The sequence below is a fragment of the Eutrema salsugineum genome, unplaced genomic scaffold (genome assembly GCF_000478725.1).
Source record: "Eutrema salsugineum unplaced genomic scaffold, Eutsalg1_0 scaffold_13, whole genome shotgun sequence".
Classification (NCBI taxonomy): domain Eukaryota; kingdom Viridiplantae; phylum Streptophyta; class Magnoliopsida; order Brassicales; family Brassicaceae; genus Eutrema; species Eutrema salsugineum.
The window spans coordinates 4893645-4921369 of NW_006256885.1; the positions used below are offsets into that span (position 1 = coordinate 4893645).

The 27725-nt window shown below is 37.6% G+C and overlaps 7 protein-coding genes across 13 annotated transcripts; 4 read left to right on the top strand and 3 right to left on the bottom strand.

Moving 5' to 3' along the window:
* Nucleotides 1–864: 864 nt before the first annotated feature.
* Nucleotides 865–2968, top strand: LOC18024519 (U2 small nuclear ribonucleoprotein B''). The gene is made up of 10 exons (XM_006407116.2): nt 865–1167; nt 1291–1353; nt 1471–1552; nt 1631–1705; nt 1788–1860; nt 1939–1981; nt 2131–2246; nt 2363–2432; nt 2507–2589; nt 2714–2968. The coding sequence occupies exons 1-10, from the start codon at nt 940–942 to the stop codon at nt 2742–2744; spliced, it is 864 nt and encodes a 287-aa protein (XP_006407179.1). The 5' UTR covers nt 865–939; the 3' UTR covers nt 2745–2968.
* A 539-nt stretch (nt 2969–3507) lies between these two features.
* LOC18024520 (inactive protein kinase SELMODRAFT_444075) lies at nt 3508–8029 on the bottom strand. 3 transcript variants are annotated; one of them, XM_006407117.2, is made up of 10 exons: nt 7896–8029; nt 6555–7417; nt 6236–6402; nt 6030–6124; nt 4848–5878; nt 4613–4773; nt 4444–4520; nt 4208–4355; nt 3995–4144; nt 3508–3908 (listed from the first exon to the last, which is right to left on the bottom strand). In XM_006407117.2, exons 2-10 carry the CDS (start codon nt 6736–6738, stop codon nt 3675–3677), a joined length of 2247 nt encoding a protein of 748 aa, XP_006407180.1. In that variant the 5' UTR covers nt 6739–7417; nt 7896–8029; the 3' UTR covers nt 3508–3674. The 3 variants fall into 3 exon arrangements, with proteins under 3 accessions (XP_006407180.1, XP_024014873.1, XP_006407181.1); XM_024159105.1 differs by having other exon boundaries at nt 6555–7317; nt 7896–8003; XM_006407118.2 differs by lacking the exon at nt 7896–8029 and adding an exon at nt 7512–7845.
* A 4508-nt stretch (nt 8030–12537) lies between these two features.
* LOC18024521 (lysine-specific histone demethylase 1 homolog 2) lies at nt 12538–15239 on the top strand. Its single transcript, XM_006407119.2, has 2 exons — nt 12538–14272; nt 14359–15239. Exons 1-2 carry the CDS (start codon nt 12739–12741, stop codon nt 15057–15059), a joined length of 2235 nt encoding a protein of 744 aa, XP_006407182.1. The 5' UTR covers nt 12538–12738; the 3' UTR covers nt 15060–15239.
* A 3552-nt stretch (nt 15240–18791) lies between these two features.
* Nucleotides 18792–20240, bottom strand: LOC18025279. Of its 4 annotated transcripts, none has more exons than XM_006407120.2 (4): nt 20095–20240; nt 19752–19958; nt 19548–19644; nt 18792–19447 (listed from the first exon to the last, which is right to left on the bottom strand). In XM_006407120.2, exons 2-3 carry the CDS (start codon nt 19923–19925, stop codon nt 19588–19590), a joined length of 231 nt encoding a protein of 76 aa, XP_006407183.1. In that variant the 5' UTR covers nt 19926–19958; nt 20095–20240; the 3' UTR covers nt 18792–19447; nt 19548–19587. The 4 variants fall into 4 exon arrangements, with proteins under 4 accessions (XP_006407183.1, XP_024015393.1, XP_024015392.1 ...); XM_024159625.1 differs by having other exon boundaries at nt 18792–19454; XM_024159624.1 differs by having other exon boundaries at nt 19752–19972.
* Nucleotides 20241–20301: 61 nt separating this feature from the next.
* On the top strand, nt 20302–21609 carry LOC18025280. The gene is made up of 3 exons (XM_006407122.2): nt 20302–20545; nt 20759–20868; nt 21288–21609. The coding sequence occupies exons 1-3, from the start codon at nt 20391–20393 to the stop codon at nt 21305–21307; spliced, it is 285 nt and encodes a 94-aa protein (XP_006407185.1). The 5' UTR covers nt 20302–20390; the 3' UTR covers nt 21308–21609.
* Nucleotides 21610–21775: 166 nt separating this feature from the next.
* On the top strand, nt 21776–22878 carry LOC18025281 (probable inactive E3 ubiquitin-protein ligase SINAT6). 2 transcript variants are annotated; one of them, XM_006407123.2, is made up of 3 exons: nt 21776–22065; nt 22143–22367; nt 22464–22878. In XM_006407123.2, the coding sequence occupies exons 1-3, from the start codon at nt 21967–21969 to the stop codon at nt 22788–22790; spliced, it is 651 nt and encodes a 216-aa protein (XP_006407186.1). In that variant the 5' UTR covers nt 21776–21966; the 3' UTR covers nt 22791–22878. The 2 variants fall into 2 exon arrangements, with proteins under 2 accessions (XP_006407186.1, XP_024014889.1); XM_024159121.1 differs by having other exon boundaries at nt 21909–22065; nt 22143–22872.
* On the bottom strand, nt 22795–27436 carry LOC18025282 (casein kinase 1-like protein HD16). The gene is made up of 16 exons (XM_006407124.2): nt 26840–27436; nt 26459–26587; nt 26277–26350; nt 26091–26160; nt 25950–26005; nt 25629–25700; nt 25391–25485; nt 25249–25315; nt 25035–25164; nt 24730–24948; nt 24482–24624; nt 24127–24301; nt 23949–24039; nt 23605–23762; nt 23303–23491; nt 22795–23193 (listed from the first exon to the last, which is right to left on the bottom strand). The coding sequence occupies exons 1-16, from the start codon at nt 27221–27223 to the stop codon at nt 23134–23136; spliced, it is 2112 nt and encodes a 703-aa protein (XP_006407187.1). The 5' UTR covers nt 27224–27436; the 3' UTR covers nt 22795–23133.
* Between the last annotated feature and the right edge of the window lie 289 nt (nt 27437–27725).

Below are 27725 nucleotides of genomic sequence, written 5' to 3' on the forward strand. Positions count from 1 at the left end.
CGGACGTTACCAGTTAGGAGCTACCTACATTGTTACAGTTTAAAAAATAATAACATCATTGAAAATTTCATATCTCCCAAGTTGAGTTGATACTTTTTCTCTACATCTCAATATTAATTATATATTTAGTTTACAATGTTTAATTTAGTGTTCTTTTATTACATCTATAATAGTGTTGTTAATTAATATATATTAGTAGTTTTCAATAACAAATGCTGCAAGATATAATATACCGTAAATTTGCTACATAAATCTAGAGTTTTTACCATATAATTTTGTTTATAGCATATAGTATAACTCATCTTTTATAATTTACGCTGAAGATTTTCAACTAAAAATACTCCAGAACTAGCTAGCTCACAAATAGAAATTTTGTTTCTTTTTTATTTGATAACCTGCGTAATTTTATCAACTTTTTTTTTCGGGTTATCTTTTCTCAACTATTTCGTCGGGAAAAAATCGTCTTGTCTCCAATTATGGATCTCTTTTGAGATGAATTTTTCTAAAGAAAATGAGTCATCAACATATTATATACACTCAAATACGATTGTAAAGATGTATTCATTTGCTTATATACAATACAAATTTTTGGTTTGAGTAACACAACAAAAAGAGTCCGGGGACCCACAAATTCATGCCGGTACATTTCGTTGAACCCTTTAAAGTTCAAATGCTAATGAAAATTCTCTATCGATGAAAGAAATGATTTAAGATTTTCTAAGTTGAATGATTTGAAGCACAAAAATCGCCTTACTATATAATTTGAATATTTTCGGGCCTTTCATTGAAGCCCAATAATCTCAACTCAAACAATTCCTAAAGGACGTCAACGATATTTTATATTTTTAGACACTGTGTCACACATCCATTTACACGTCAGCTCCGTTCGCCGGCGCTTATTACCACCGTCAAAACTCGCCGCCGTCCAGAGAAACAAAAATGGCGTATCACCAACCGTACGATCCCTACTACGTCTATCATCCTCATTCTCATACCCATCCTCTTCCGCCGCCGCTGCCACAGTTCTCCGACGAACCTGGGGCGATTAACACGCTCTTTGTCTCTGGCTTGCCTGACGACGTCAAGGCTCGTGAGATCCACAATCTTTTCCGGCGTCGTCCCGGATTCGAGTCTTGTCAGCTCAAGTACACTGGACGCGGCGACCAGGTTTTGTAATCCTTCCCAAAACTTGTTGATTTCCATTTTGAGAAAAGCTCTATACTTTCTGATTATATCGAGGTATAAGCTTTTGAAAGTACTTTCCTTTTTTTTTTATTCTGGGTATTTAAGGTTGTTGCATTTGCAACATTCTCGAGTCATGGATTCGCGATGGCTGCAATGAATGAGCTAAATGTAAGCTTCACTTCGATTCGAATTGGTGACTCAATAGTGATGTTGTTACATTTCTTCTGGGAATTTTCTTGTTTGTAAATAATACTGAATTTTCATTGTGCGGAAACTTATCTACAGGGTGTGAAATTTGATCCTCAAACAGGATCAACTCTACATATTGAACTAGCTAGATCAAACTCTAGAAGAAAAGAAAGGCCGGGTATATGGACCTTTACTCTGTTCTTTCTATTGAGTAACTATGTTAGAGAATCGATGAGTAATCCGTTTGAGTCTCTAGGAAGTGGGCCTTATGTTGTAATCGATAACAGAAACCAGAAATCGTCTAAGTCTCAGGACGACCAGAGTGATGAAGGTAATGTTCTAACCACACCTTGTGAATTCTTAATCTCTTAAATGCGTGCTTCATGTTTCTGCTTGATCTTTGATACATCTAGAGGAAATCGACCCTGATGAGGCGCAAGAACCTGGAAATATCGATTCTCCAAAGGAAAACGATTATGCCAAAAGGTGGAAAAAGGGTATTTAGTAGCTTGATTTTGTAGTACTCTATGTACAATGTATATTGATTTCCATGCTAATTTACAGTGAGGCGGACTCTGATGCAGATAGTAAAGCACCGCCTGGCAGTGTAAGTACAAGCCAAATCTAATCTTTCAACCAGTTGCTATCTCTCTTTCCTTAATTTGTTGAAGATTATTAAAGTTTTCACTGTTACTAATAAGTTACCTCCATATAGACTTGCTTATGGTTCAATGGCTTATTGACACATTTCCACAGGGGCACTTGGAAAAAGTACCCGAAGGAGGTTCTGGTGCTCGACCATGTTCTACCTTGTTTATAGCTAATCTAGGGCCTAATTGTACAGAGGATGAACTTAAACAACTCCTATCTAGGTAACATTATGCATTGGTTTTGATGTTCAACCATTAGAATTTGCATATTTCTTGACATAACATCGTTTTGCCTTTCCGAAAAATCAGTTGATCTGTGATGATACCTATCCTTACAGATATCCTGGATTCAACATCCTAAAAATCCGAGCAAGAGGTGGAATGCCTGTTGCATTTGCTGATTTTGAGGTAATAAATTGTTAATACATGCTGATGATTTTGTCTTTGTAGTCTATATATATGCTTATACTGTCCAATTACAGGAAATCGAACAAGCTACTGATGTCATGAATGATCTTCAAGGAAACCTTTTATCGTCTTCAGACCGAGGCGGCATGCATATAGAGTAAGAGGAGTTTCTTTTTCTTACATATTCTGGTTACTTTAAAATTTGCACATCTTGCCAGATTATTACACTCATGGTCATCACAGCTAAACCAGTGTCACGCTCTTGTTCTTGTTTCTTCCAGATATGCAAGATCGAAGATGAGGAAACAGTAGATGATTCTCATAACTACTGAGCCTCATTTTAGAAATAGAGAATATGGTCGTTTAATGTATCACAGGCCAGTGGTATTCTCTTCTCAAAACTGATTTAGAGATCATAAGAAAATGAGAGCTTTTATTTTTTTATCTAAATCTCCGCTTACTATTTGTTGTCATGAAGATGGATCATCTTCTATGCTGACACTCAAAAATATATGTATATATAATATATTGAAGACTCCAAGATTCTTAATATTTATTCTACTACTATTAACATCTCTAAAATCTTATGGTGGATCTATTTTTTAAGCGCACGCAGAGGATTATATTTTAGACAGAGAAAATCAAGTTCTTGATCTTGTCATGGTCCAGGGGAAGTGAACAAAAAAGTCCATGGGATCTCTGAAACGTCATTTTATCACTGCCCCCACCAAAGTCATCGCCAGTTTTGGGCTTTTCTTGTGTGCATATATTTTTGATCAATGAGAAAGTTGTAAATTGGTGATGCGGATAAGTAGAAAAGATACCCTTAGGACCCAATGCATCACTGTATTGACAGGCAAGTCAGATATGACTTCTCTCTCTCATCCATCATTATTACATTTTCAGACTTCCGATGTCGTGCGAGTAAGGGAAGCCCTCATTGTTATGTTTTCTCTTGTTCCCCTCTCATCCGCAAAACACTTCTTTCGACTCTAAAGTCTAAACCCAATATAATTCAAATTCAAATTCAAAAGAAGAAAAAGCCTCTTGTTGTTTTGTGTTTTGAATAAAACAATTTTAAAATCCCTTAATATCATATTTTAGCATCTTACCCACTATACAACCAAAAAAGGTCAAAAAAGCTTTCTTGTCAGCTTTGAACCACATTACTTAAAACAGGGGACTTTACTTAATACCCTATCAACTACACTTTTTCATAAGACAGTTATGATTTTCTTAATCTTAGTAATGCTTAATGTGGCTTAGTTCCAATCTCTGACCTCTTTCCCTCTCCCGTAGAGCTAGTCTTGGCGTTTCAGTTGACAGCCTTTCACTGAACCTATCCGACCCATCATTGGTTAGCTGACCACTGTAATGATCAGCCCAGAACCGCCCGCTTCTGTTGCCTGTCTCTGAACCCGGAGTTGATCCGTAGTTCCCATCCATTATCATATCTCCTTCCAGTATACGCAACACCTGTAATATTGACCATACGTTTTAATATCATAAACTTTGAATCATCCTGAGACTGATGAGTGGTTTCAAGGGTTAATTTTGATTACCTGAGACATGCGTGGCCTCAAATGTGGATCTCTACGTATGCACAACGAAGCTGCATGAAGCATACAAATGACCTCACTCTCTACATAACGGTTCCCAAGCCTCGGATCTACAAGTTCTTCTACCGCATATTCTTCCAGTAGCGGACGTGCCTGTGATCAAAACAAGCATCAGTTCTATTACTTTGCTGAAAAGTTAAGATGTGAGTTCATTACCCATTCAGTGAGGCATTGCTGGCCTTTCGGCCTGGAGATATCAATGGCTTTGCGGCCAGTTACTAGCTCAACTAGAACAACCCCGAACGAGTAGACATCCGCTTTTTCTGTGATCTGCCCGCTTTGAGCATATTCTGGAGCTAAATATCTGCACATCCACAATGTACTTTCCTTTATTAACAGAAAAATTGTTCAACTTTTTTGAAAGAAAATGATAGCTTTAGTTGATGTCTCACCCGAACGTTCCTATCACTCGTGTTTCTACACCCAGTTCCCCATCAGGCTGCCATCTCGCTAGGCCAAAATCTCCAACCTGATAGAATAAAAAAGCTGACTTAGGACCAAAGAGCATGTGTAACAACATGTATTGTTACAATGAACGAGCAAAGGTCATTTTGTATATACCAGAGGCTCATTATCATGAGTGATGAGGATGTTGTTAGGACGCATGTCTCTGTGGACAATACAGCCAACTCTGCACTCTTCGTGAAGATACCGAAGACCTCTTGCAGCTCCAACAGCAATCTTTTGCCGTGCTGGCCATTCCAGTGTTTCCCTTTGGCGACCTGGACAAGGCCTTGATACTGAGCAAACATTCTCTACAACAAAGAGCTCAAATGGAATTTTTAGGCAATATTACCGTATAAATGGGAGTCAAGTGAACCATTGCATATGTATTCATAGACCAAGAGCCGTCTGCTGTCTTCAATGCAGAAACCAATTAGCATAACTACGTTTCTGTGCTGAGCACAGCTGAGAACTTCCACTTCGGAGCAAAACTCTACATCTCCTTGAGAACTGGCCAGTTTGTGTTGCTTCACTGCAACTACCTGGCCTTCCGGTAGTACACCCCGATGAACAGATCCATATCCACCCTCAGCCAAAAAGTTAGCCTGTGAAAACCCACCAGTTGCAAGCTCTAACTCGGCGTATGAAAACAGCCTTGGAGGTTTCCCAAATACTGGCGCCTTGTGCTGGCAGATAGAACAGAGAGGAGGCGGGCCAGGAGGAGCATTTCGAGAGAGCGATATTGCATCTCTTACGTTTCCACTAAACTCCAGATCAATTCTTCGACTAGATGACAACCCAGCTTCTACATCCAGTTTAGAGAACTTCTCTAGCAAAGCCTTTGTAGTGGATATTTGAGCCCTATCATCATTTTTCCATAAGCTTTCCTCGGACTCCTGCGATGAATGGCGATGGGTGCCAATATATTCTGATATCCATGGCTGGAATCTCATACTAGTCGACGCTAGTGATTGATTTTCGCTCTCTGTTTCAGAGCCGGAATCATCATTCTCCTTGATGACCAATGCCCCATCCTTCTTCATGTATCCACTCATCCCCAAAGTGAAAAACGGTGAAGTTCCCGGGTCAGAGCTCGACACTGACGAAGTCCCAGCTTCTGTACTTGTGAATGGTGTCCCCAGCTCAGGGCTGCTAGTAGGAGTTACAGGTAGTCCTCTATCAGAATCTAATGATCCTTTTGTGTTCTTTGTGTGTTGTTCAGATGCTGCTTCTTGTCCAGTTGGTAAAAGAGACTCCTTTTCAGTATCCTTCTTCGGTGATCCAACCAAATTCAAGCGCAGAACTTTTGCCTGAGAACGCTTCATCACCACAATGTTACACTGCAATTCATCCATACACCGTTTCTCTTCGTGCTTGAGGTGTCTGTAAAACAAACGACACAGCAACATGGTGTAAATTGTTTGAAAGTAAATATGTTTGTTCAAACCCATCACTAAGAGATTTATTTACTCATGTAATGTTGATAAAACTAAATGGAAAAAAGAACACAGTTTATATAAAAGTAGATTCTTACTTGTCCAGTACTACCCAATTTGCTTGCGCTTTCTTCGACTCAGCAGCAACTGCTCCGCAGGGTGATCCAGAAACAATCTTAATCTTGACATTTATCTTCAAACCAATCACAAACAACAACAACAACAACAATAAAATTAACATGAGAAAACATGTCATGCTTTCGCAGGATCATCATAGCTAAACATGCCTGCCTAGAGAGCCAACCTTATTCGGATCATAAACATCATGAAGCTGGAGAATCATTTGGGAACAAGTGTCAGTGAGATCACTCTTGATCTCTGGTAGTGCTTCAGAATGTGATTTCCGATGACCACTTGCACAATCCCCAGCAAACATAGGAAAGCTTTTAGTGAAACCCCAAAGTTTTCTTCCTACACATTCACCATAAAGCACACTAGGTAAGGGATAGACACAACAAACTAAACACCAAAATTCCAGAACAAACATAAAAGACCAGAACAACATTCGATACAACGAGAAGCTAAAATCAACACACAAAAAAAAAACGCAGCAAGAAAAGTACCGGAATTCTGAGAAGGGACAACAACAATCAGCGTTATGCAATCCCCAGGCTGAACAACATGAGTCAAAGCCCAAATCAAGGCTGTCTTTGGAATCTCCCTAGACGCTTTAACAGCCACGATAACCTTTTCAGCCCCATCAGACACAGGCTTTTCCTGCTTCCCTCGCTTCTGTACTCGACTCATTTAAGAATGCAATTCCAGAGAGAGAGAGAACGAAGAGAAGATAGAAGAGAAGAGAAGAGAATGCAAGAAATTTTCTTGACCCTCTTTTTGTTTCTCTTTATAACACGATGCTCAGAGAAATTGTACTTTCTTGGAGAGAGATAGGCTCACAAGATTCTGGAAGATACCACGATTTTAGCTTTGCATTATTTAGCTGCCCCCACCAAGTTTGAATCAAGACAAGAACCAAAGACTGTCTCCTCGAATAGTCATTCCAGTAAGACCTTGCAGATGAAAACAAAACCCACCGAGATGACAAGACCTTCTCTCCAATGAATCACAAGAAACTTTAGAGCACAGTACACAAACCCACCACACCAAGACGATTCTGATTCCCCAAAGGATTCAACTCCAAGATCCCAAAATCTCCCAATAATAAACTAATAATTTGGTGCTGGTAAAGCAAAAGTGACCAAGTAGATACCTATCATCTCAAAATCCAATCACTTGATGGACCTTTTTTCTCCCAACCTTTCGTTATCTTCTTCCCTTTTGTCAAATCACTGAGTCAAAGCCTTTACAGCCTCTTAATTTTTGGATCTGACAGCAACAACAACAAACGAACAAAAAGAGCGAAATCCACTTAGCAAACAAGACCCGAGAGATTGCTCAAAATTTGTCTCAAACTTCAAAATACCATCTGCAATAGACAAAGAGTAAACGATATTGATACGGAAGATTGTGATTGAAGAATCAAAGAGAGAAAGACGCTGAAAATGGATGGAGAATAAAACCTCAAAATCCTTCAGATGAATACTGAAATTAGAACAAGAAGAAGAAGAAGAAGAAACCAAGTTTGACTGAAGATTTCTTAAAAAACAATTTCATGAGAACAATTAAGGAATTTTCCCAGCGATTCTACGATAGATAAACCAATAAGAACGACCGATAGATACATCCATACATACATATGTATTATTTAATAATTTATCACAAACAGCCAGAGGAACAAGAACATTATAATAATGTTACGAGACAAAAATTTACTAGCTAAGCTCTCATGAATTTCACCACCATGAAAACGATTCAAGCAAATAGATAAAGAGAGAGAGAGAGAGACGATGGAGTGAGACCAGACGGGGAAGAAGAACACAACAATTTTAAGAAAATGATCTTACCAGAAGCATTGATTTCGCCAATTGATTTTGTCTGTCTTCAAGCTTCTTCTCCTTTCACATCAAAGCACGCCTTTCAGAGAGAAACAAGAGAGAATGCAGAGAAAACCGCGAAAAAATGTTAAAACAGCTTTTTTTTTTTTTATAGGGTTTTTGGTTTTTCTTCTCTAGCTAGACTCTACTTATGATGTACTGTGTGCTTTGAAATAACACCAAAATTACTATCTTCTACTACTACTACTAATAATGTAGCTCATTATCTTTTGTGTCTTTTCCAATGCTGCTCCCTTTTTTTCCATGATTTCACAAAAATACAATAAAAATATGTTTCAGCTTTTTAAATAAATAGTTATAATAATATTATCTAGTTTGAAACTTTGAATGATTTCAGCTTAAAGTTTTAATCCAAACATTGATTATAATATCCAACTGTACTGGTTACTTTAACTATATGTTGGGAACAATTGGTTAGATGAGACCAATCATCAAACATTTGGCTCGCGATATTAATTCAGCTAATTAGATGATTCTTCTCGTTTGATTTTCAATTGGTTAGAGATGACTTTAATAACATACCAATACCAATAGGTCGAGCATTTGGACTTTGGAGAGAATTGGTCCCTATTAGTTTAGACTTTGGAAAGTCATTAGACCTATATATGTCCCAATCTGAAAAGTGAAAACTCAAAAAATTTCATACAGTTATACTAGGGTTAGTGAGGGTCATACACTAATCTCCGAATTTGTTTTGTTTTCTTTCTTAAGGGTGTTTTGCTTGTAGGCAAATGCAATATAAAATATAAAACATAAAACATAAAAGATCGTTAAATTGCATACATGTACTCACAATATATTATGAGAAAGAGGACAGTACTATTTTTATATATTTCAAAGATACTGATATAAAAATCTGTTCCTAATAACATGAATTTTGAACTTGATTAGTTCGAATATTGCTTGAACTGAAAGATAACCAGTTTTGTTCTTTACCCTTTTTGAACTCTTTAGTTTGAATTTAAATTTTGTTGCTTTGTGACCTTAGTTTTAGTTCTCCTAAATACCCTCTCGATGACCAAAAATCTCAAAGTTGACATACCATGGTTTTGTCATCTCGGGAAACGGTAAACGTCGTCGTTGTTTATGATAAATTTAAATCAAAGTAGTCTCTATCTCTAAACGTAATTTTCTGAACAAGTACGTAGTCACAGCCGACAAATCTGATTTAAATTTGAAAGTTTGTTTAAAATACTAGAATAAACTAAGCTAAACTTAAGAACCGTTCAAAACTAAAGGAGGCTTTTAACCCAAAAAACACGAGGCAACATTTCTTGTTTATAAAAAAGAATACAAATTACTTGTTAAACCTGTTATTGGCTTTGCATAACTTCAAATAAAGAGTAATAAATGGGATCGGATTATAAAGAAAATTAAGGTTAAGATTATATGTGCAAGAGACAAAAAAAAAAAAAGAAATGGTCCAAAAGGTGCAAGTATAGAACAGAGCACAATCACAGGTAGTTCAGGGCTCGGTGTCATGTAGTAAACCCTCCTGGGCCCGTCCAACCCAACACCATCCTTCTAATCATTATCTCTCTAATTCACCCCCATTTTTTTCACTCTTTTCCTAATTACAAAATTTTCAAATAATTTAAATCTTCGAATCATGTGGTCCTCTATTCCACGACGCATGATCCCACGATATGTCTGAATGAAAAATAAAAAGAAATTAATGATTTACGAACATGTTAGATACCTGTTGGACTCCAAATGCTTTTGAGAAGATATTTCAATGTAATTAGTTTGAATCTGATTAGTGTTTTGGTGAGGTTAATTAGTTTCGTTAAGCGTTAATGCATTTGTGTTTGTGGGTCCTAGACGTCATTTTACGTTAGCTCAGTCACCGTCACGGGACACATCATCAACGGCGGCCAATGCCGTCACAGCTTCAATCAGTCACACTACCACCCATACAATAACTATTCTATATCAATATTTTAGATTTTTCGTGCCAGCAACTATATACGTTATTGTATAATATCATTATTCATGGATTAAGAATTCTAATTAAATAATAATAATTTCTTAGTGACGGTTTTTAGCTCGGGTTTAGGTGCCGACACGAGCATGTACGCAAAGACAATTAACTTTATTAATCTCATGCTAACAAAATCGCTGGTGAATAGTGATTACTAAAATTTGATAGTAACAAGAGAATTGTTATATATATTTAAAGTAGTAAACGAATAAACCTGTTAGCCCACTTTTCAAATGGTACCTTGTCTCTGTCTCCTGTTCTCGAGTCCTCGACTTCATTTTAAGTCTTAATAAGGAATAGTTTGTCCAACTAACCTAAGAAATTATCTACCAAATTATATAACATTATCTTATCAACCAAAAATGCCACGATTAAATGTGTACAGCTAATTCTATTTTTCTTGTACAGCTAATTCTATTTTTCTTGTTAGAAAAAATCTCAACGGTTTAATTTGAACACAAACACGACATTGTTACGCTGACAACATTATACGAACCTCTTTTATACAGAAATAAATAAGTAACGAAGTTCGATAGTTTATGCGGTGATATTTTCTTAAACGACATAGCAATAATATAATTTAGTTTAAATTTTAGTGCATCGTGCGAGGCATTTCTCATTAAGAAACTCATATGCACGTTTTAATAGGACAATGTTTTGTTGTATTCGCTACTATGCATACTTAATTAATCGGTCACAACATCAGAAGTTTAGAGACAATGACCCTAGATTTAATCGCTTAGCTCGTAACCTATGCTAAATTAGATTCCTGGCGACCTATCCGTTGAATTGGACAATAGTCTCTTACTCTTTCAATTTTTAAAAAGTATAGTTGTGTAAAACAAAAACATATGCATTATTGACTTATTCGTATACCACCAAATGAATATGCAAACAAAAAAACATAGAATCGCATTCGCACTATGCTCTAGGTCCGTGTTTACTTCCAAATTGGAGGTTTTGCCTTTGCAATTTTTAAATTCATAACTCTCTTGTTTTTTGTCATTTTTTTTTTTATGATTTTTGTTTTCCTCTTAATTTTTACAAATATACCTCGAATGATGACTCAAGGAATTGGGCGATGTGAATTGTCTCTTCCGTCATTAATACTATTTTTTGTTCCGAGGTTGCGTATTGATTTAGGTTATGTGTTCTTCAGTTTCGAGGAAAAAATGTGCATTAAATCTCTCCAGAACGGTAACCTTCATTTATGATCATTTTGAGTAATAACCAATAAATAAATAAATGTAATGTGTTGACAAAAAAAAATGTAATGCAAGTGAAATTATTAATTATTGTACCACGAACGTCCATAATTAATTTCCAGTCGCTATAAACTTTTTTGTTTTTGTTTTCGGTCCGGTCGTTATAAACTCACTTAGAGCATCCGCAACGCAGAAACTCACTTTAATCTCTTATTTATTTGTTTAATATTAAAAGTGTCACGTGTTTAAGAAAAAACGTTTTTACCAGTCCTCATTTAAGAAACGTCTTCAGCCTATTTCCTTTCTGTATTCATTTTTTTAATCAAAAAAATTACTAAAGACGCTTGTGGAGACTGCGGATGTTCTAAGGGCCGTTGTAATATAAACCATTTACCCAATTAAAAAAAAAAGGAACAAATTTAATAACAGAAACTCAAAATTTCAATAAAAAGGGTATAATCCGAGACAACAGTTTTGCATAATAATATGCTTCAGTCCGCGTTACGATATATATAGACATTAGACACACACGTTAACGTGGCCATATATATGTATAGATTATGATGTAAAACTACTGTAGGAAACAATGAAAAAGGGGTCCACTACATGCCATTTTCGAGCTTCAACTTGCTGCAACCAATATATTTCTTACCCATGCAGAGGTCCAAAGTGTACAACTTTTAGCATTAAAAAGGTATCTTATATAACCATCATTACAATTATACTTTCAACTTCAGCACATTATGATAATTACGCTTTATACAGGTACACCTGCACATATGTAGAAAGTAGAAACTGTCCAATCATCATATATGATATATGCGTCTACTCCATGAACACATGATTAGAAATCTTACGTTCTAATAAAAGTCACCGAGTTTTAACATACCTGCACAAAAAAATTTAAACACACTTGTTTTTCTATTTTAAACTTCAGTTTTATTACCTTATGTATGGTAGAAAGAGATTCACCATAAGATGGATAAGGTTTAAGATCTTTGTGTCTGAATGATCCCAGAATTGGGATCACAAAATAAATGACATGTGAGTAGAGAGATGTGGAAAGGCCATGTGAGATATAATATGAATCGGACCGAAATGTCAATTCTTTCATAATGTGATGAAATGAAGAGACAATGACCCTACATTATTAATTTTGCATGTTCTCTTTATCTTCGACATTAGGCTACATCACTTTGTGTATGTAACGTATCTATACAATCATATAAATATACCATCCACAAATTGTAACACACTATATTATTAATTTCTCCACTGTTCAGTAGTAAAGTAATAAGCCCCATGGGCCTATATTTATATTTACCAAGGCCCATTACAATGTAGACCCAGAACCGTCTTTTTCCCTTGCAATCACGCTAACGCGCGGGTTCAAGAATCGCGACTGAGGGAGGATCGGAGAAAGCGAATCCCTTCCGTTCTGCAAGATTTACCGGCGGTTTTCTCCGATCAATTAGGCAAGTTAGTGAAAAGAAATTCAAGAATCGTTGGAGGTGATGAAACAATTAGAGATTAGGGTGTGAAACGCTGATGGGATTAGGGTTAATGTGTTTCTGAAAAAGCGTAGCGGAGGTAATTTGGGGAAAAAATGGAAACTCCGGCGTCGGAAGGAGCGGCTCCGAGGAGGACGTTGAGGAGAAAAGCAAGCAGGAAGAACTACGATGAGAATGCGATGGATGAACTGATTGAGGAGCATTTAGGTGGAAATTTAAAGAAAAAGTTCAAGACGAAGCAACAATTGGAGAAAGAAACGGAGACTGAGGCTCTGATAGCTTTATCCGTAGGTTTCCCAATCGACGAGTTGCTTGAGGAAGAGATTCGAGCTGGTGTGGTAAGAGATTTAGGCGGGAAAGAGCAGAACGATTACATTGTAGTTCGAAATCATATAGTCGCTAGGTGGAGAAGTAATGTTAGGATATGGCTACTCAAAGATCAGATCAGAGAAACCGTGAGTAGTGACTGTGAGCATTTGATTTCAGCTGCTTATGATTTTCTCTTGTTTAATGGATACATCAATTTTGGGGTTTCTCCATTGTTTGCACCTTACATTCCTGAAGATGGGACAGAAGGATCAGTCATAGTTGTTGGTGCTGGGCTTGCTGGTCTAGCTGCTGCAAGACAGCTCTTGTCATTTGGATTCAAGGTTCTTGTTTTAGAAGCTAGGAGTCGTCCTGGTGGTCGAGTCTACACCCAGAAGATGACAGGTCAGGATAGATTTGCAGCCGTTGAACTCGGTGGCAGTGTAATCACTGGTCTTCATGCGAACCCACTTGGAGTTCTTGCGAGACAGCTTTCTATACCTCTTCACAAGGTTAGAGACAACTGTCCTTTGTATAACTCAGATGGAGCGATCGTCGATAAGGTAGCTGACTCCAATGTTGAGTTTGGTTTCAATAAACTGCTTGACAAAGTCACTGAAGTGAGGGAGATGATGGACGGTGCAGCTAATAAGATCTCTTTGGGTGAAGTCTTGGAGACTCTTAGGGTACTGTACGGTGTAGCTAAAGATTCAGAGGAAAGAAAACTTTTTGACTGGCATCTTGCTAACTTGGAATATGCTAACGCTGGGTGTCTTTCGAATCTTTCAGCTGCATATTGGGATCAGGATGATCCGTACGAAATGGGTGGTGATCATTGTTTTCTTGCTGGTGGAAACTGGAGACTGATTAATGCATTAGCTGAAGGGTTACCCATAATCTATGGGAAAAGAGTTGACACTATCAAGTATGGAGGCGGAGGAGTTGAGGTCATTTCTGGGAGCCAGATATTTCAAGCTGACATGATTCTATGCACCGTGCCGCTCGGGGTCTTGAAGAAAAGATCTATCAAGTTTGAGCCAGAGTTACCTAGAAGAAAACAAGCAGCCATTGACAGGTTGGGTTTTGGCCTTCTGAACAAAGTTGCCATGCTTTTCCCGTCTGTGTTTTGGGGTGAGGAGTTAGACACGTTTGGATGCCTCAGCGAGAGTAGCATCAACCGAGGAGAGTTCTTTCTGTTCTATGCATACCATACAGTCTCTGGTGGCCCTGCCTTGGTTGCCTTAGTTGCTGGAGAAGCTGCTCAGAGATTCGAGTGCACAGAACCATCTGCTTTACTTCACAGTGTTTTAAAGAAACTCAGAGGTAATAGTTGATAACCTAAAAAATCCACCTTTTGCTTCTCCCCAAGTTCTCGCTATAACAATGTTTTTTGACTGACATATTGGCAGGCATATATGATCCTAAAGGTGTTGTTGTGCCTGACCCAATACAGACGATTTGCACTCGATGGGGAAGTGATCCTTTGTCATATGGGTCATATTCTCATGTAAGGGTTGGTTCATCTGGCGTGGACTACGACATTTTAGCTGAAAGTGTAAGTAACCGACTATTCTTTGCTGGTGAGGCAACGACAAGGCAACATCCAGCCACAATGCACGGTGCCTACTTAAGCGGTTTAAGAGAAGCGTCGCGGATTCTTCATGTCGCGAATGTTTCTCGGAGCAATCCAAAGAAACCTGTCCAAAGATACAGTGGAGTAAACATCGATGTTCTTGAAGATCTGTTCAAGAGGCCCGACATTGTAACTGGGAAGTTGTCGTTTGTCTTCAACCCATTAACCGAGGATCCGAAATCATTTGGATTAGTCAGAGTTTGTTTTGACAACGCCGAAGAAGATTCAGCCATTCGTCTTGAGCTATACGCTATTCTTTCCCGGGAGCAAGCTCAGAAGCTTCAAGAATTGGGGGAAAGCAGTAATGAAAGCAAATTGGTCTATCTGATCAATACTCTCGGATTAAAGCTGATGGGTGTCAACTCAGTACTAGACACAGGTGGTGCATTGATCAGCATGATAGCTAACGCACGCAAAGGCAGAAGCAGGACCCGTGTTGTTGGCTTGTTGCAAGGCAATAACGCATTCTTCCCTTAAACTACCATTTGCCCTCAAAATGTTTCTTTCTATTTTTCAGTATTTTGTGACTCATTTTTCCAGAGAAACCTACAGTTGTCAAGAGAGAGATTCTGCACTAACCCACGTCGCATATTTTCATGCAAAAGGTTTTAAGAAACTGCGCAATGTATACGAACAATGAAATAGAGAATCAATGTTTCCTGGCAAATTAGCAATCCTCTCGAATTTGTAATCTGATCATAGTCAAGGTTTTAGGCTTATCAGCGTATGAGTGCCACTGTGCCAGGAAAGTTCAAAATGTAATAACTTGTTTTATACGTCTTCTTTTGTGTTATGGTATTACTATAAGTCTATCGACTATAGCCAACCCTTGAGGAGTTGTTGAGATGCGATGTACTAAAATGACTTATGGAACTGCAGACGCACGAGTCGTTAGCTTATCCATCTCTCTTTTTGTTTAACATTTGCAGAAATATATTTGTTCAAAGGGAAAAAAAAACTAATAAATAGACTAAAAATCAAGCCCACAAATAATAATAATAGAGATGTGGCTTGAACCAAAAAACACCACGCCCATAAAACTAGAACAAAGTAAGTATTACGGAATGGATTTGTAAATATTCCTTTACTCATGAGTCATGAGTTTCCTTATTTTGTATAGAGACGAGACGACCTACCTTGTAAGTATGTATTCTATCGTTGTTCTTTTTGTATCTTATGAAGGTCAAGCCCTTCTAATTCCAACTTTCACACAAAGAGGAATCCAGACGCGTAGAGTAGTTGAAGAAGGGCTAGCTTTGGAAGAATGAGAACAATTTTCGATCTTGCAGGGGATTTGGTAGAGGAGGAGATATTATGAGTCTTGGATCATCTTGAAGACGGCAGTGAAAAATACGTTACGTTGTTCCAAGTCTACGATTTCAGCTCTAATTCATGGAAGGTTTTTGATGATGTCACTGTCGTCGACTGGGTAGTAGATTATAGTCTTCGCTTCGTGTCTTTGAAGGGATATGCTTATTTTTGTGCAAAGAGAATAACAACGGTGAGTGGAACAGAAATGGTTGAAGACTTTTTACTCTCTTTTGATTTTACAACCGAGAGCTTTGGACCGGTTCTGCCTCTGTCGTTTCACTCTGTGTCTGACGATTTTGGGGTTTTTGTGTCATTGTCTTGTATAACATGACGATACATCTCACACGTTCGAGATATATGTTACGAACAAGATTGATCCCAATGAGGTTTCGTGGAGCAAGTTTTTGGTTACGCACACTGGGTTTCCGGTTAACCCTTTTGCTGGGAGTTTTTTCATTGACGAGGAGAAGAAAGTTGCTGTGGTTTTCAATCGAGAGACCACGGATGGCTATCGCTACATCTCAGCTCACATCATTGGACAAGATGGTTGCTTCAAATCTGTTAATATCGGAAAAGCTCTAGATCCTCTCCCAGTTGTGTGCTCTTCATATGTTCCAAGCTTAGTGCCACTGCATGCAAATCAGCCAACCGGGCAAACCAGCAAACCGGGAAAACCACCAAACCAGACGAAAGATTAAATACAAATCTTGTCGACTAAGATTCATCTTATATGTTTTATAATCTTCTAGATTTAAAAATTGATATCAGTTTGATGGATTCATTTGTTTAGATTCTAAAATCTCTGCAATATACACTGGATTTTGATTCTAATAATTTACTCATAAAATTCTATTAGAATTGATTTGAAATGACTTAATGTACAAAGATTTTAAAAATTATTTAGTTTTGAATAACACTGGATTTTAATGAAAGATTTGAAATTTTTATTGAATAACACCAAACTTTAAAATCTCTTAAATATGATTTACAATTAAAAGAACCAATAACACTTGATTTTAAAACATTATTTAGAATCATTAGTTGAATAATAGTGGATTGTGGTTGGATTTAAATTCTATTAAAAACCATGATTGAATAACACCCTCTAAGATTTGTTCATTTCAATGCCATTTCTGATATGTATCCAATACCAATCCATATCCTCTTGTTTAGCCCTCTAATTAGTCTACCCCCACTTTCTCCGAAATATCTACACGCACGTCATTTGAAAGATGCTTATACAATCATATATAATACGGATTGCAACAAAAAAAAAAAAAAAAAGAAGAAGAATTTACTAAGATTTGTTTCATACGACTTCTTTCATCATTCTTTAATGGTAACGCTTCTCAGATTATGGCGTATTTAACGGCTGTTTAGAGTGTCAACTGATGATTTTATTAAATCAAAGATCATATAGCTGTAAAGTTTTGCTAGATAATCTAATATAACTATAGGCGTTTTTATTATATGAAACTCGGATATCCTTGATGTTTTAATCCAGTCTGTGATACATTTTTGTAAACTGCCAACTAAACTCTAAAATAAAATACATATAACAACTCAAAATCAAGTTAACTCTGTGATAAATACATATGACTAATACCTAAATAATTATATCTCTAATCTAATCTGAATGGTTGTCTCTCCAACTTTCAAAAGTCAGATCACAATAGGGACATGAAGACCGATCCATGGCTGTGGTGGTCGATCACAAGTAAGGTTAGATCGCCATAGGGATATGAAGAAACGGCACAATGTATGCAAAGAATGAAATAGAAAATCACTGATTCATCAGTACTTTTTGAGAAAATTTGTTTACAAACTCATACAACTCCACTCATAATAATAATCCCACTCATGATAATAATCCCACTCATAATGATAATCTAAGACTTTACAAACTCATAGAACTCCATAATCCACTGATAATCTTAAGACAAAGAGTCTCTTGCAATCTTCATTAAGTCCAGTATGTTCTTCGTTTCATTCTCCGTAGCAAAAACCATTGCAAAACGACCACATTTCACTTTTACCTGAAGAATGAGTATGTCCACAAATGGGTAAAACTCCTTTTCCTTTGTCTTTTTATCAATGATCTCACTCAAAGCCGCAAACTCTTTTCTCGCACGGTGAAAAATGTTTGTTGTGGAAGGCCAATGTAGTAGAAACCTCCCAAATCATGTCTGCTCTGATGTCCAAACTTCTGACAAGATAGATCTGATTCTCGAGCCCTGTTGTTGCTTAGCTCTCTTTGAAATATAGATATGACTGAAAAAAAATAGTAAACACTATATTATTAAATATATATTTTGAATAAAAGCAATTGTAGATTTTACATTTTCAACAGCATCATTTATCATGAAACTGTGCAAAAATAGTACAAGGAATAAAATGTGGTAATCACATTTCTTTAAGTCATACCTAATACTTTTTGAATTGGAGGTTTATTGTTGGGATTTTTAAAAACTAATCCAAATAAATGAGTGAAAAACCATTTCCCAAATTCAGACTTGGCAATAAAGCCTATACAGGTAATCCAAGATAAATTGAAAATTTCCACACAAATAAAACCTTCCAAAAATTTTAGGTTCACTATAGTGACTAGAAATCCATGTAATTAATTTAATTTTGAGCCTCTCCTTGTAATAACTGTTCTTAATTCTTGTTATGTTGGAATCTCAACAAAAAAAGAAAAACTATATAAATTGCGATTGTTTATGTTACCTTGGTAAGAAGCAAGAGTAAGGTAAAACCTTATAATTTGATGATTTATGGAGTGTAATATTTAGCCAATAATATCACCAAACCTTTTATTTCCTTCTAAAAAAAAATGCCTAAGCAAAAATATAATGGATTATCAAGGTTAATCAAAATCGTCTTTAGGAATTAATGGTGAACATTTTTTATTGAAAAAATGTTAAATTTATTACAAAGAAAAACGCTTTTACATCTGAGATGGTAGCAAATCAAAACCAAAAAATAAAACCTATTACATTGTGCAATGATATTAGTTTTAGTTTATGATCCTATAAGCTATCCAGAATTTGAAACCTTCTTCGTATTTTTTGTCACCAAGTTGACGAATAGAGTTGAATCTATTTTTCATTCCTTTACCAATCGATTTGATCAGTTGTTGCGGGGTCTGAGTGTGAATCGCCATGCCGCCTTCTGTTGCGTTCACACCATAGATGGTATAAGGTGATTTGACGTAGATACTTGGCCATGAAGCTTTGCACCAACCTCTGATTTCGACGAGATAAGATTGTTAGTATTTGTTCCCAGTCACAGGTGAAATCATTTCCAAGAACTCCTGCTGCTAGATTAGTCCAAATCTCTGAGGTGAATGGGCAGTCAAAGAACAGATGGTTTCTATAAAAAGACAGTCACAGAGACCACTAAATGCCACACACACGCACATGTCCTTATAAGGAAAACTAAAAAACATACAATGAAAACCCAACTTTTGTTTTGGTGTAACCATAAACACCAACTTCTTAAGGAATCAGCTTGGAGTTTAGATTGCCATTCGTAAAACAACCCCATTGATCAACCTGCAATCTTGAGTGAAAAGGTACAATCACATTAGTAAATAGACCATATATAATCCAATTATAACAAACCGCAATTTTCTTAAGGAACTTCCTCACTCACCATTATACATACAAAAACTCAGGTTTTTTTTTTCTTTCTTTCACAGAGAGAGCTGTGTGAATAGCAACTCTAATTCCTTCTCTTGCGACAATGTTCTCTGTCAAAACAACGAAACGAAAATGCTCATCACTCGAAAGCATATTTAAAGTGCTTTCATACACAGTTATATCATCTTGCTCATCCAAGCATGAGATTTTTACTTACTTGGACAGATAAAAGCTCGCTGATTTTGTTGAGAACCTTGAGACGATGAACTGCATAAACACTGTTTGAAGGAAGTTTGCTAACCCTTTTGATCTCTTCCTCAATCACGCTCGATTTTTCTTCACAACCCATCTCGTTCCATCTTTCTCCCACACGATTGCCTCTTGTTCCCATACTCAAAGATCGATCTTTCGAAGATTGATTCCGCTGATCAAGAAGAACTTCAATAAATACACATATACAATGAAAATTGAATCAGTAATTACGAGAATTTGAGCAGAAATCGAAGAAAATTTTTGTTTGATCGAACGAGAATCAGGGATACGAAAGTTTGAATTTTTACATCAAGGGTTACGAATTCAGAGCTCGCAGATTCGGATTTTTGACACCTTCTTTGGGGAAACCACGCTCGAGAGATTACGATAAGAATGAGACCGAGAGAATGGCTAAATTAGATTCCGAAATTGAGAATTGATTTCCTCAATAGTCAATTCTTGTTTTATTCTCTTCTTCAGTTTATATTTTATTGCCTGACCCATAACCCGACCCGGGAAACAGACCAGAAACCCCTTAAGCCCTAAAATGTATAATCTCATCTGATTATTTTCGAAAATCTTAAGCCCTGAGATTTCCAAGGCGATGGCGTTTTCGAAAATGTTAGGCAGATTCTCTTCTCGGATAAAGCCTCTATGCCAAAATCTCAGCAACAAGAATGGCAATGTTTCATCACTCCCATCTCCCGTCAAATCTGCATCACCGTCCTCAGCAACTAGTCGTCTCAGTCGATCTTCAAGGTCTGTGTTTTGTTTGATTTCGCTGTCAATGGCTGAAAAAAAAAAACTTTTTTTATCTTAAATCCTCAGCAACTAGTCGTCTTTCAATCAATCAGCGATTATGATCATAAGTCTTTGGGGTATCAGCTTTGAAATGAGGGACTCTGTGTCGATTAGTTGCTCATTGTCTGAAATCTGAATCTTTCTAAGGAATTCACAAATCCTTTTTTACAGATTACCAGTGGAGTTGAGTTCGATGATACCTCTTCACAATGCTATAGCATCGTCCAGGCTGGTATCAAGTTTGTCAATTGAATCCAAGAGCTGGGGATTAGTTCCTCAAGGTCAGTCTTTTCTTCTTCTTCTTCTTTGTCTTTCGATATTCATCTTCTTACTGGCCGAAGATTAGAGCATTGGAACTGCCCTACCATGTGTGTTTACTTTACATGTGTTTATCAACACTCATATCCCATTCTGTTGTTTCTCTGTGTTGAAACTGTATCTTTACTGTCTACGTGGCGATAACTATGATGAATGATGCCTCAATTGGAAACTCTTTGTGTATGGACAAGCATAAGTTTTTCACTTGACAAACTTAACAGCATCAGAATTTTGTGATATAAGTATAGCCATTTTTGAATCTGATGAACCTTAACTCTTTGTGTGTGTGTGTGCATCTGAGCCGATCAACTCATAACATAAATCCAAGGTTGGTTTTGATTAGTTCAATACATTGACATGAACCTTTTCTCCGGAATTGCAGGTATTTCAATGCCTTTATGACAGTTCTCTCTTCTTACAACAAGTTTCAAGGAGGATAGAGACATAATCTTTTAAGCTTTTATCGGATCCATAGTTCCTGTATTTAGACTCGATTTTCTCCAACTTTCTGCTTAGGTTCTTGCGGTACTGGGTTTATCTGAAACTGAGGAATCAATGTACTGTTGCAGGCAAGATCTTTCATATTTGGGATTTTTTTTTTTTTTCCTCGTGCAATGTCTAAAGATCAATCAGCAGCCTTTAGGTTTCATGAAAATACAATGATTTGATTTGGTTTAGACACATTTGTCCAAGTGGCATCTGAAATGGATGGTTTTACAACTTGCAAGATCCCATTGGATGGATACTTGTTATGACAACTCAGGGTGTCGTGTAACCAAGAACCTTGACTAAATTGTTATTTCAATCTCAAGTCATACAATATAGGGGTTTTGTTTGTATTTATTTTCTCCCCTAAAATCAAGTTCTTTCACGCAATCTCCGGAGCCAACTCTTCTATTTCACCATTTACTCCACGTTGTCTTCAATAATTGAAAGCTGAAACTTGAATCAACCTAAACGTACCTATGTTTGTACACGTTGATTACATACATACATGATGACACCTTCCTCCTCTTTCACTTCATCTCTTGCCTCGAGTTTTTTTCTTGAATTCCGGCGATATGGAACATCGAATCAATGACCTTCAGATTGAATCTCAGGCCCATGAGTCACTCGATTTCCCAGTTTGTATAAACCAGATGTCCTCTATAACCTACCAGGTATGTATATATCATATCATATAGGTATACTAGAATGATAAGAAGACAAGTGCATAACACAGATCTTCTTACTACAGTGTCCCAATGACAAAACCGAAGAGCTCAACGTTGAGAACCCTAAGAAGAGGCCGTACAATTGTCCCTATTCCGGATCCAAGTGTAATGTCACAGGAGATATTCAGTGGCTGCTTCTGCATCTAAGGAATGATCATCATGTTGAAATGCATGATGGGCGTAGTTTCAGTCATAGATATGTTCATCATAATCCTAAACATCTTCATCATGCGACTTGGATGTTAACTGTAAGTTGTTTTTTACTTTACACTATCTTTTTCTCTTGCCCTGGTGCTGCAAATTTGTTAATTTTCTCTCCCCTTCTCACAAAACATTGGCTGCAGCTTCTAGACTGTTTCGGTCGACAATTCTGCTTATACTTCGCAGCATTTCACATGAGAAAAACCCCAATGTACATAGCCTTCGTGCAGTTTATGGGAGATGAACAAGAAGCAATGAGATTCAGCTACACATTGGAGGTCAGTGGCAATGGCAGAAAGCTGGCATGGCAAGGCGTGCCTAGAAGCTTACGTGAGAGTCACAAAACGGTTCGTGATAGTCAAGACGGCTTAATCATCACTCGGAAGTTAGCTTTGATCATCTCTACCGACAACAACAACAGCAAGGAACTGAAGTTGAAGATATCAGGTCGTGTATGGAGAGAACAATGAAGAATACGTAAAGCCTACTTTGTTGTGAATTCGATAATTCGGTTACACTACTGGACAACCAAAGAAGTTGTTATATAATTGGTAACAAATATATCTCTTCTTGATATAAAATTAAATAGCAGTGTAGAAGGAAATGTGAAGCTAAATTGGTGATTATGCCTCGCTACTTCACAATTGAAGTGTAGAAAACAACACAATCACCATATTTTTGCTTCACAATTCAACGGAAAACCAAAAAAAAATACCACAACAGAGCCTGAGAGGCAAGAGGGTTGGATAAGGACTACGAGCAGAGACTGAGAAGCATCGTTCTCTCGTCCTCCAACATTTTTACTAATAAGTTTCAAGATACAGTTCGGCCATAGCTTAACGAAGCGAGGTAGAGATTCTTTCCCCATTTTTCCTGTACAACGAAAGGCAAAACAATGCACAAGATCTCAGGTATTGATGGGAAGGGAGAAAATAACTCAGATATTAGTTATCTTTAAGATGAAATGAGCTACTCTACTCACCTTGACATGCGTGCTGGGGAATTGAGAGGTACGCAACGTCTCTTGTGTCTCATCGACCAGTCTACGCCGTGGGATGCTTAGAATTAGAGCAGCTTGATCGGTTGTTGCTGCTGTTGATGTGATTCTGAATCCACCATCCCAACGCCTGTGGATGCCTTCACTCGGATACAGAAAATCAAGTTCCACAACCTGTAGAGAGAGGTAAGCAGACAATGGAGAAGAATTTAGAAATCACGAAAAATCCAAAGAGGAAGAGGAAGAAAGCCATCATAAGAAAACCATTGAAATCGGTGAAGTCTAACCTGCTCACTATAGCCAGAATTGCGGGACATAACAACGCCCCATCGGCTTCCAGCTGTTGCCATTGAGGTTACATGGAAGCCTTCTTTCCACTTCTTGTTTATCCACTTGAACGGGAATGAATCGCTAACTTTGTAAGACTGCTGGGTATACTGAGTGCCTTCAAAACCAAATTTAAAACAAATTATAGAATAAGCCATAAATGATTTGCATGCTAAAGAGCAATGATTTGCATGCTAAAGAGCCAGCCATGGTTATAGACAAAAATCCACAAATTCGGAGACTAGTTAATAATTATACAATTCATGAAGAAAGCATATAAAAGTTTTCATGAAAGCATATATACCTTTTGACATGACAACTAAGGAGCTTCCGTTGTTTGCACCAGCAATAGAACTTATGTAGTAATTCTTCTCCCACTGTTCCATTATCCATTCCTGAAACAGAACAAAGTTTACTTTCATATAAGATCATCTTGACAGAACACGGACCTAAAGAAAATTGACAGGGAACCATTGGATCACCTTATGCAAGAAGACAGGAGAGAGTTCGTAGACTTGGTTTGTAAAGCCAGTTCCGGCATCCATTATTAATGCCCATAGATTCGAACATGATGATACACAGCTTATTAACAAACCATCTGCGATACCTCTCTCAATATGCTGTGCCAGCCTTATATCTGCCACATTATAATGATACCTGGTTGTACAAGAAGATTGTCAGTCCAAAATTTTCTCACTATAGACACATAATCGAAGTCCATAAACCAACAAGCCACTTGAGACACAAACGCAGTCCCAGTCAGAAATCTGACTTCCAACTGGAGGCAGTGGACAGGTCAAGTACATTAACTGTATAATTAACCATGAACTTTTTTACCTCTGCTTCATCGGTTGCCTGGCATTGTAAATTGATATCCATTGTGTTGCAGGGACTCCTAAACGGACTTTTTTCCTAGGAGCATCTTCTTCTTCTTCCCCAATGCTCAACCTACCTCGCTTCTGTCCAACTTGAAAAATGATCTAGCACAAAAAAAAAAAAAAAACAAATACAAGGGTCAGACAACAACTACAAGATGACTACTTAATAGGAAAGAAAAGCAAGGATGACAAGCATGAAAGCGTCACCTTTTGAGCACCCTCTGTGTTTATAGGCCTAATTGCCGGATTTTCCCCCAAAAGGTCTTGAAACAAAGATACTAACTTACCATAGTTGGGTTCCTCATCAAATTTCATATTTACCACAATCTCAAGAAATTGCTTGAAAGGAGGTGGACAGAAACAACAAAGCATATCCGGCGATGTTGCCATCTTCTTCTTGCAAACTAAGAATGACTTGTTATCTCCCTGAAAATTGAGCAGGAGAAGAATTAGCAGAGAAGGAAGCATGCTAACAACATCATTCTACAAACAAAAAGATAGGTCTGCAGTACCTGATATCCTTGCCATGGCAGTCTACCTCGGTGGAGGAAGATCAGTGTATATGCCAATGATTCAAGATCATCCCTTCTGCTAGCAGTTCTCCCCAAGTGAGCGTGTGCACTTGCGTATCTAACTGTCCCCCTACAAAAATAAAAGGAGAGGAAGATTCAAGAAAAGAGTAACAGCGAATACAAAAATCAGAATTAACAGTTGAAAAATTATTACCTAAACATATCGGGACGTTGATCATACTCAACATGTTGTCCGCTACCACCTTCTCTCCACTTTGTTGCTGAAAAGTTCGTTAAATGTGAGAAAAGTGACAAAAGTCCTATGAAAAATCACAGAGAAAGTAAAATTAACCAACCTAGTCCCAAATCAACAAGAAACAACTTTTTCTCTTGAGACGTTGAAGGCTGGCCGAGTAAGAAATTTTCTGGCTTAACATCTCCATGCACATAGCTGAAACCAAAGCAAATCATGACTTGTTAGGCTAGTTAACAGAGAGAAAACATAAGAACTTAGAGGTCCCCAAGCTCAAAACAGATATGGGAAGGACCCTCAGTCCACCAAGAAAATTACAAAAGAAACAAATCAATACAAACCCTTTTGCATGCATCTTTTCAAGGATGGACAGTGATTCAACTGCAATGCAAGCTACCATTTCCGAGGACATTCTGCTAAGAGAAAGTGAGAAGAATCGTTAGAACAGTCACTTGTCAATCAGTCCTGGATTTATAAAAGCTAAGTTTACTCAGTATGGATTGATGTACCAAGTCTCATTATTTAAAACAGGGAACAACAACAAATTCATGTCACAGTTCCGAGAGACACCAAATAAATTTTGGATCTTCATGTATGAGAAAAGTAAATTAATTATTTATGAAAAGACAAGAATTTTCCAAGGTTGTGTAATGGAGACTCACGCTTGCCCTGAAGTATTCCAAATATCCCATAAGCTCGGCCCGAGCATGTCCATAACCTGATGCCAATAAATAGAATCTACCATAAATGATACTAGCAGGAGAAAATCAGAAAGGAGAAAAGTGAAAGGGGGGATCCAATACCATAACATAATAGTCTCCTTGCCTCCCTTTGAAATGTACTCTAGGGACTCCATGGCTGCCACCCAAGGTGCTGTTCACAATAAAAGGAAATGCTGGTTTCACATTTTAACTCAAGGAAGCACCTAAAAGCGCCGGTAAATGAATTTTATAAACATAGCAAGAAAGATGAGAGAATCGAACACCCACTTGTACACCTGCCACTCATGTGGAGGGCCATAGTTGCAACCCTTGCTGCTTCGGTGCTCAAACTTAAGAGCAACCTGTAAAAGAAATTGGAGATGTGAGACAATGTTAACACGATTACACTAGTAACAGGATCCTTGTGGTGACAATCCACCTCAGTAGTAAGGTAGACTGAGTTACATTACCTCCAAGATGCTAGCTCCTGCACTACGTTCATTACCAGCGCTAATACGACGTCCCACGAATACTTGTCCAAAACCACCCTTCCCCAGCTTTCTCTCAACCTTATATAGTGGTGATCCTCCAACTTGGACCTGATAAGAGATAGGATCGTTAGTCATTAACATGGAAAGAGGGAAAGTAAGTCTACAATTAGATCGAACAAAAAAACCCTCTTGCGAAGTCCAGTAGCCCCAAACCAGCCAAAATAGAACAGCAAAAGCTCGATGGGCATAAACAAAAGGCAAGGAAAACATTACACCAAAGCTCTACATTGTTAACCTCCGGCAATATACGATTCTCAAATTGAAAAACAATCAAACAAATAAATCAGAGAGAAAAATTACCCTCTCAGGGAAAGGTGCAGTATTTCCTTCTTCTTCCTGCGCAGCCGCCTTGTTAGAGCCACCACTATCGTTACCAATTGCCATAACTTTCTTCTCTTCTTCACCGACTACCTCTTTACCTTTCTTCTTATCGATATCGTTACCCTTGGAAAGTACGACAACCGGAGTCTCCTTAGGGATAACCTTATCTTCCTCCTTCAATTTTCTCGCCGCCAATCTCGTCCTTGGCCTCTCGGCGGCTTCTGTAACGCCGACGGGAACCGTTTTCCGGGTTTTACCGGTACTCTTCCTCTGTTTCTTGTCTGTGGGCTTTTGGGCAAGCTGATTCAAAGCTACAGAATCAGTACCACGGCCACGGCGGACTCCACGGCGAAGCTCAGGCATAGCTCAAACCCCATGCAATCGAGACGGGACTCTAATAGTCCGATCATTATAGTCCTCCAAGAACGACGGTCTGGCTCATGTCGGATTTGGAGAGCGATGAGAAATATAATCAGAGATCGATTTTCCGATGAGAAATTTGATTTGGGCAATTAGGGTTCGCCGGTTCGGTTGCGATGAAGAAAAGTTATGGATGAAAATCCCCAAAATGGAGAGAGAGTTGATGGAAAAAAGGCGGTATTTATGCCACGTCAGCTATTTGTGAAGCTTTTTCACGTTTTTCGTGAAAGAAACAAAAACGGAAAAATTAAATAAATTTCCTAATGTTTAAATAAAAAATAATACTGTAATTAGAAAAAAATGGAAATTAAGAACAAATAATCTATTATATAATGAGAGAGTTTTCTCTATTATCCACATCAGCAAACTCATAAAACTTAACATTTAAGTATATTTAAAGTATGCATTTAATAAATATATTAATGTTTGTTATTAATATATTTAG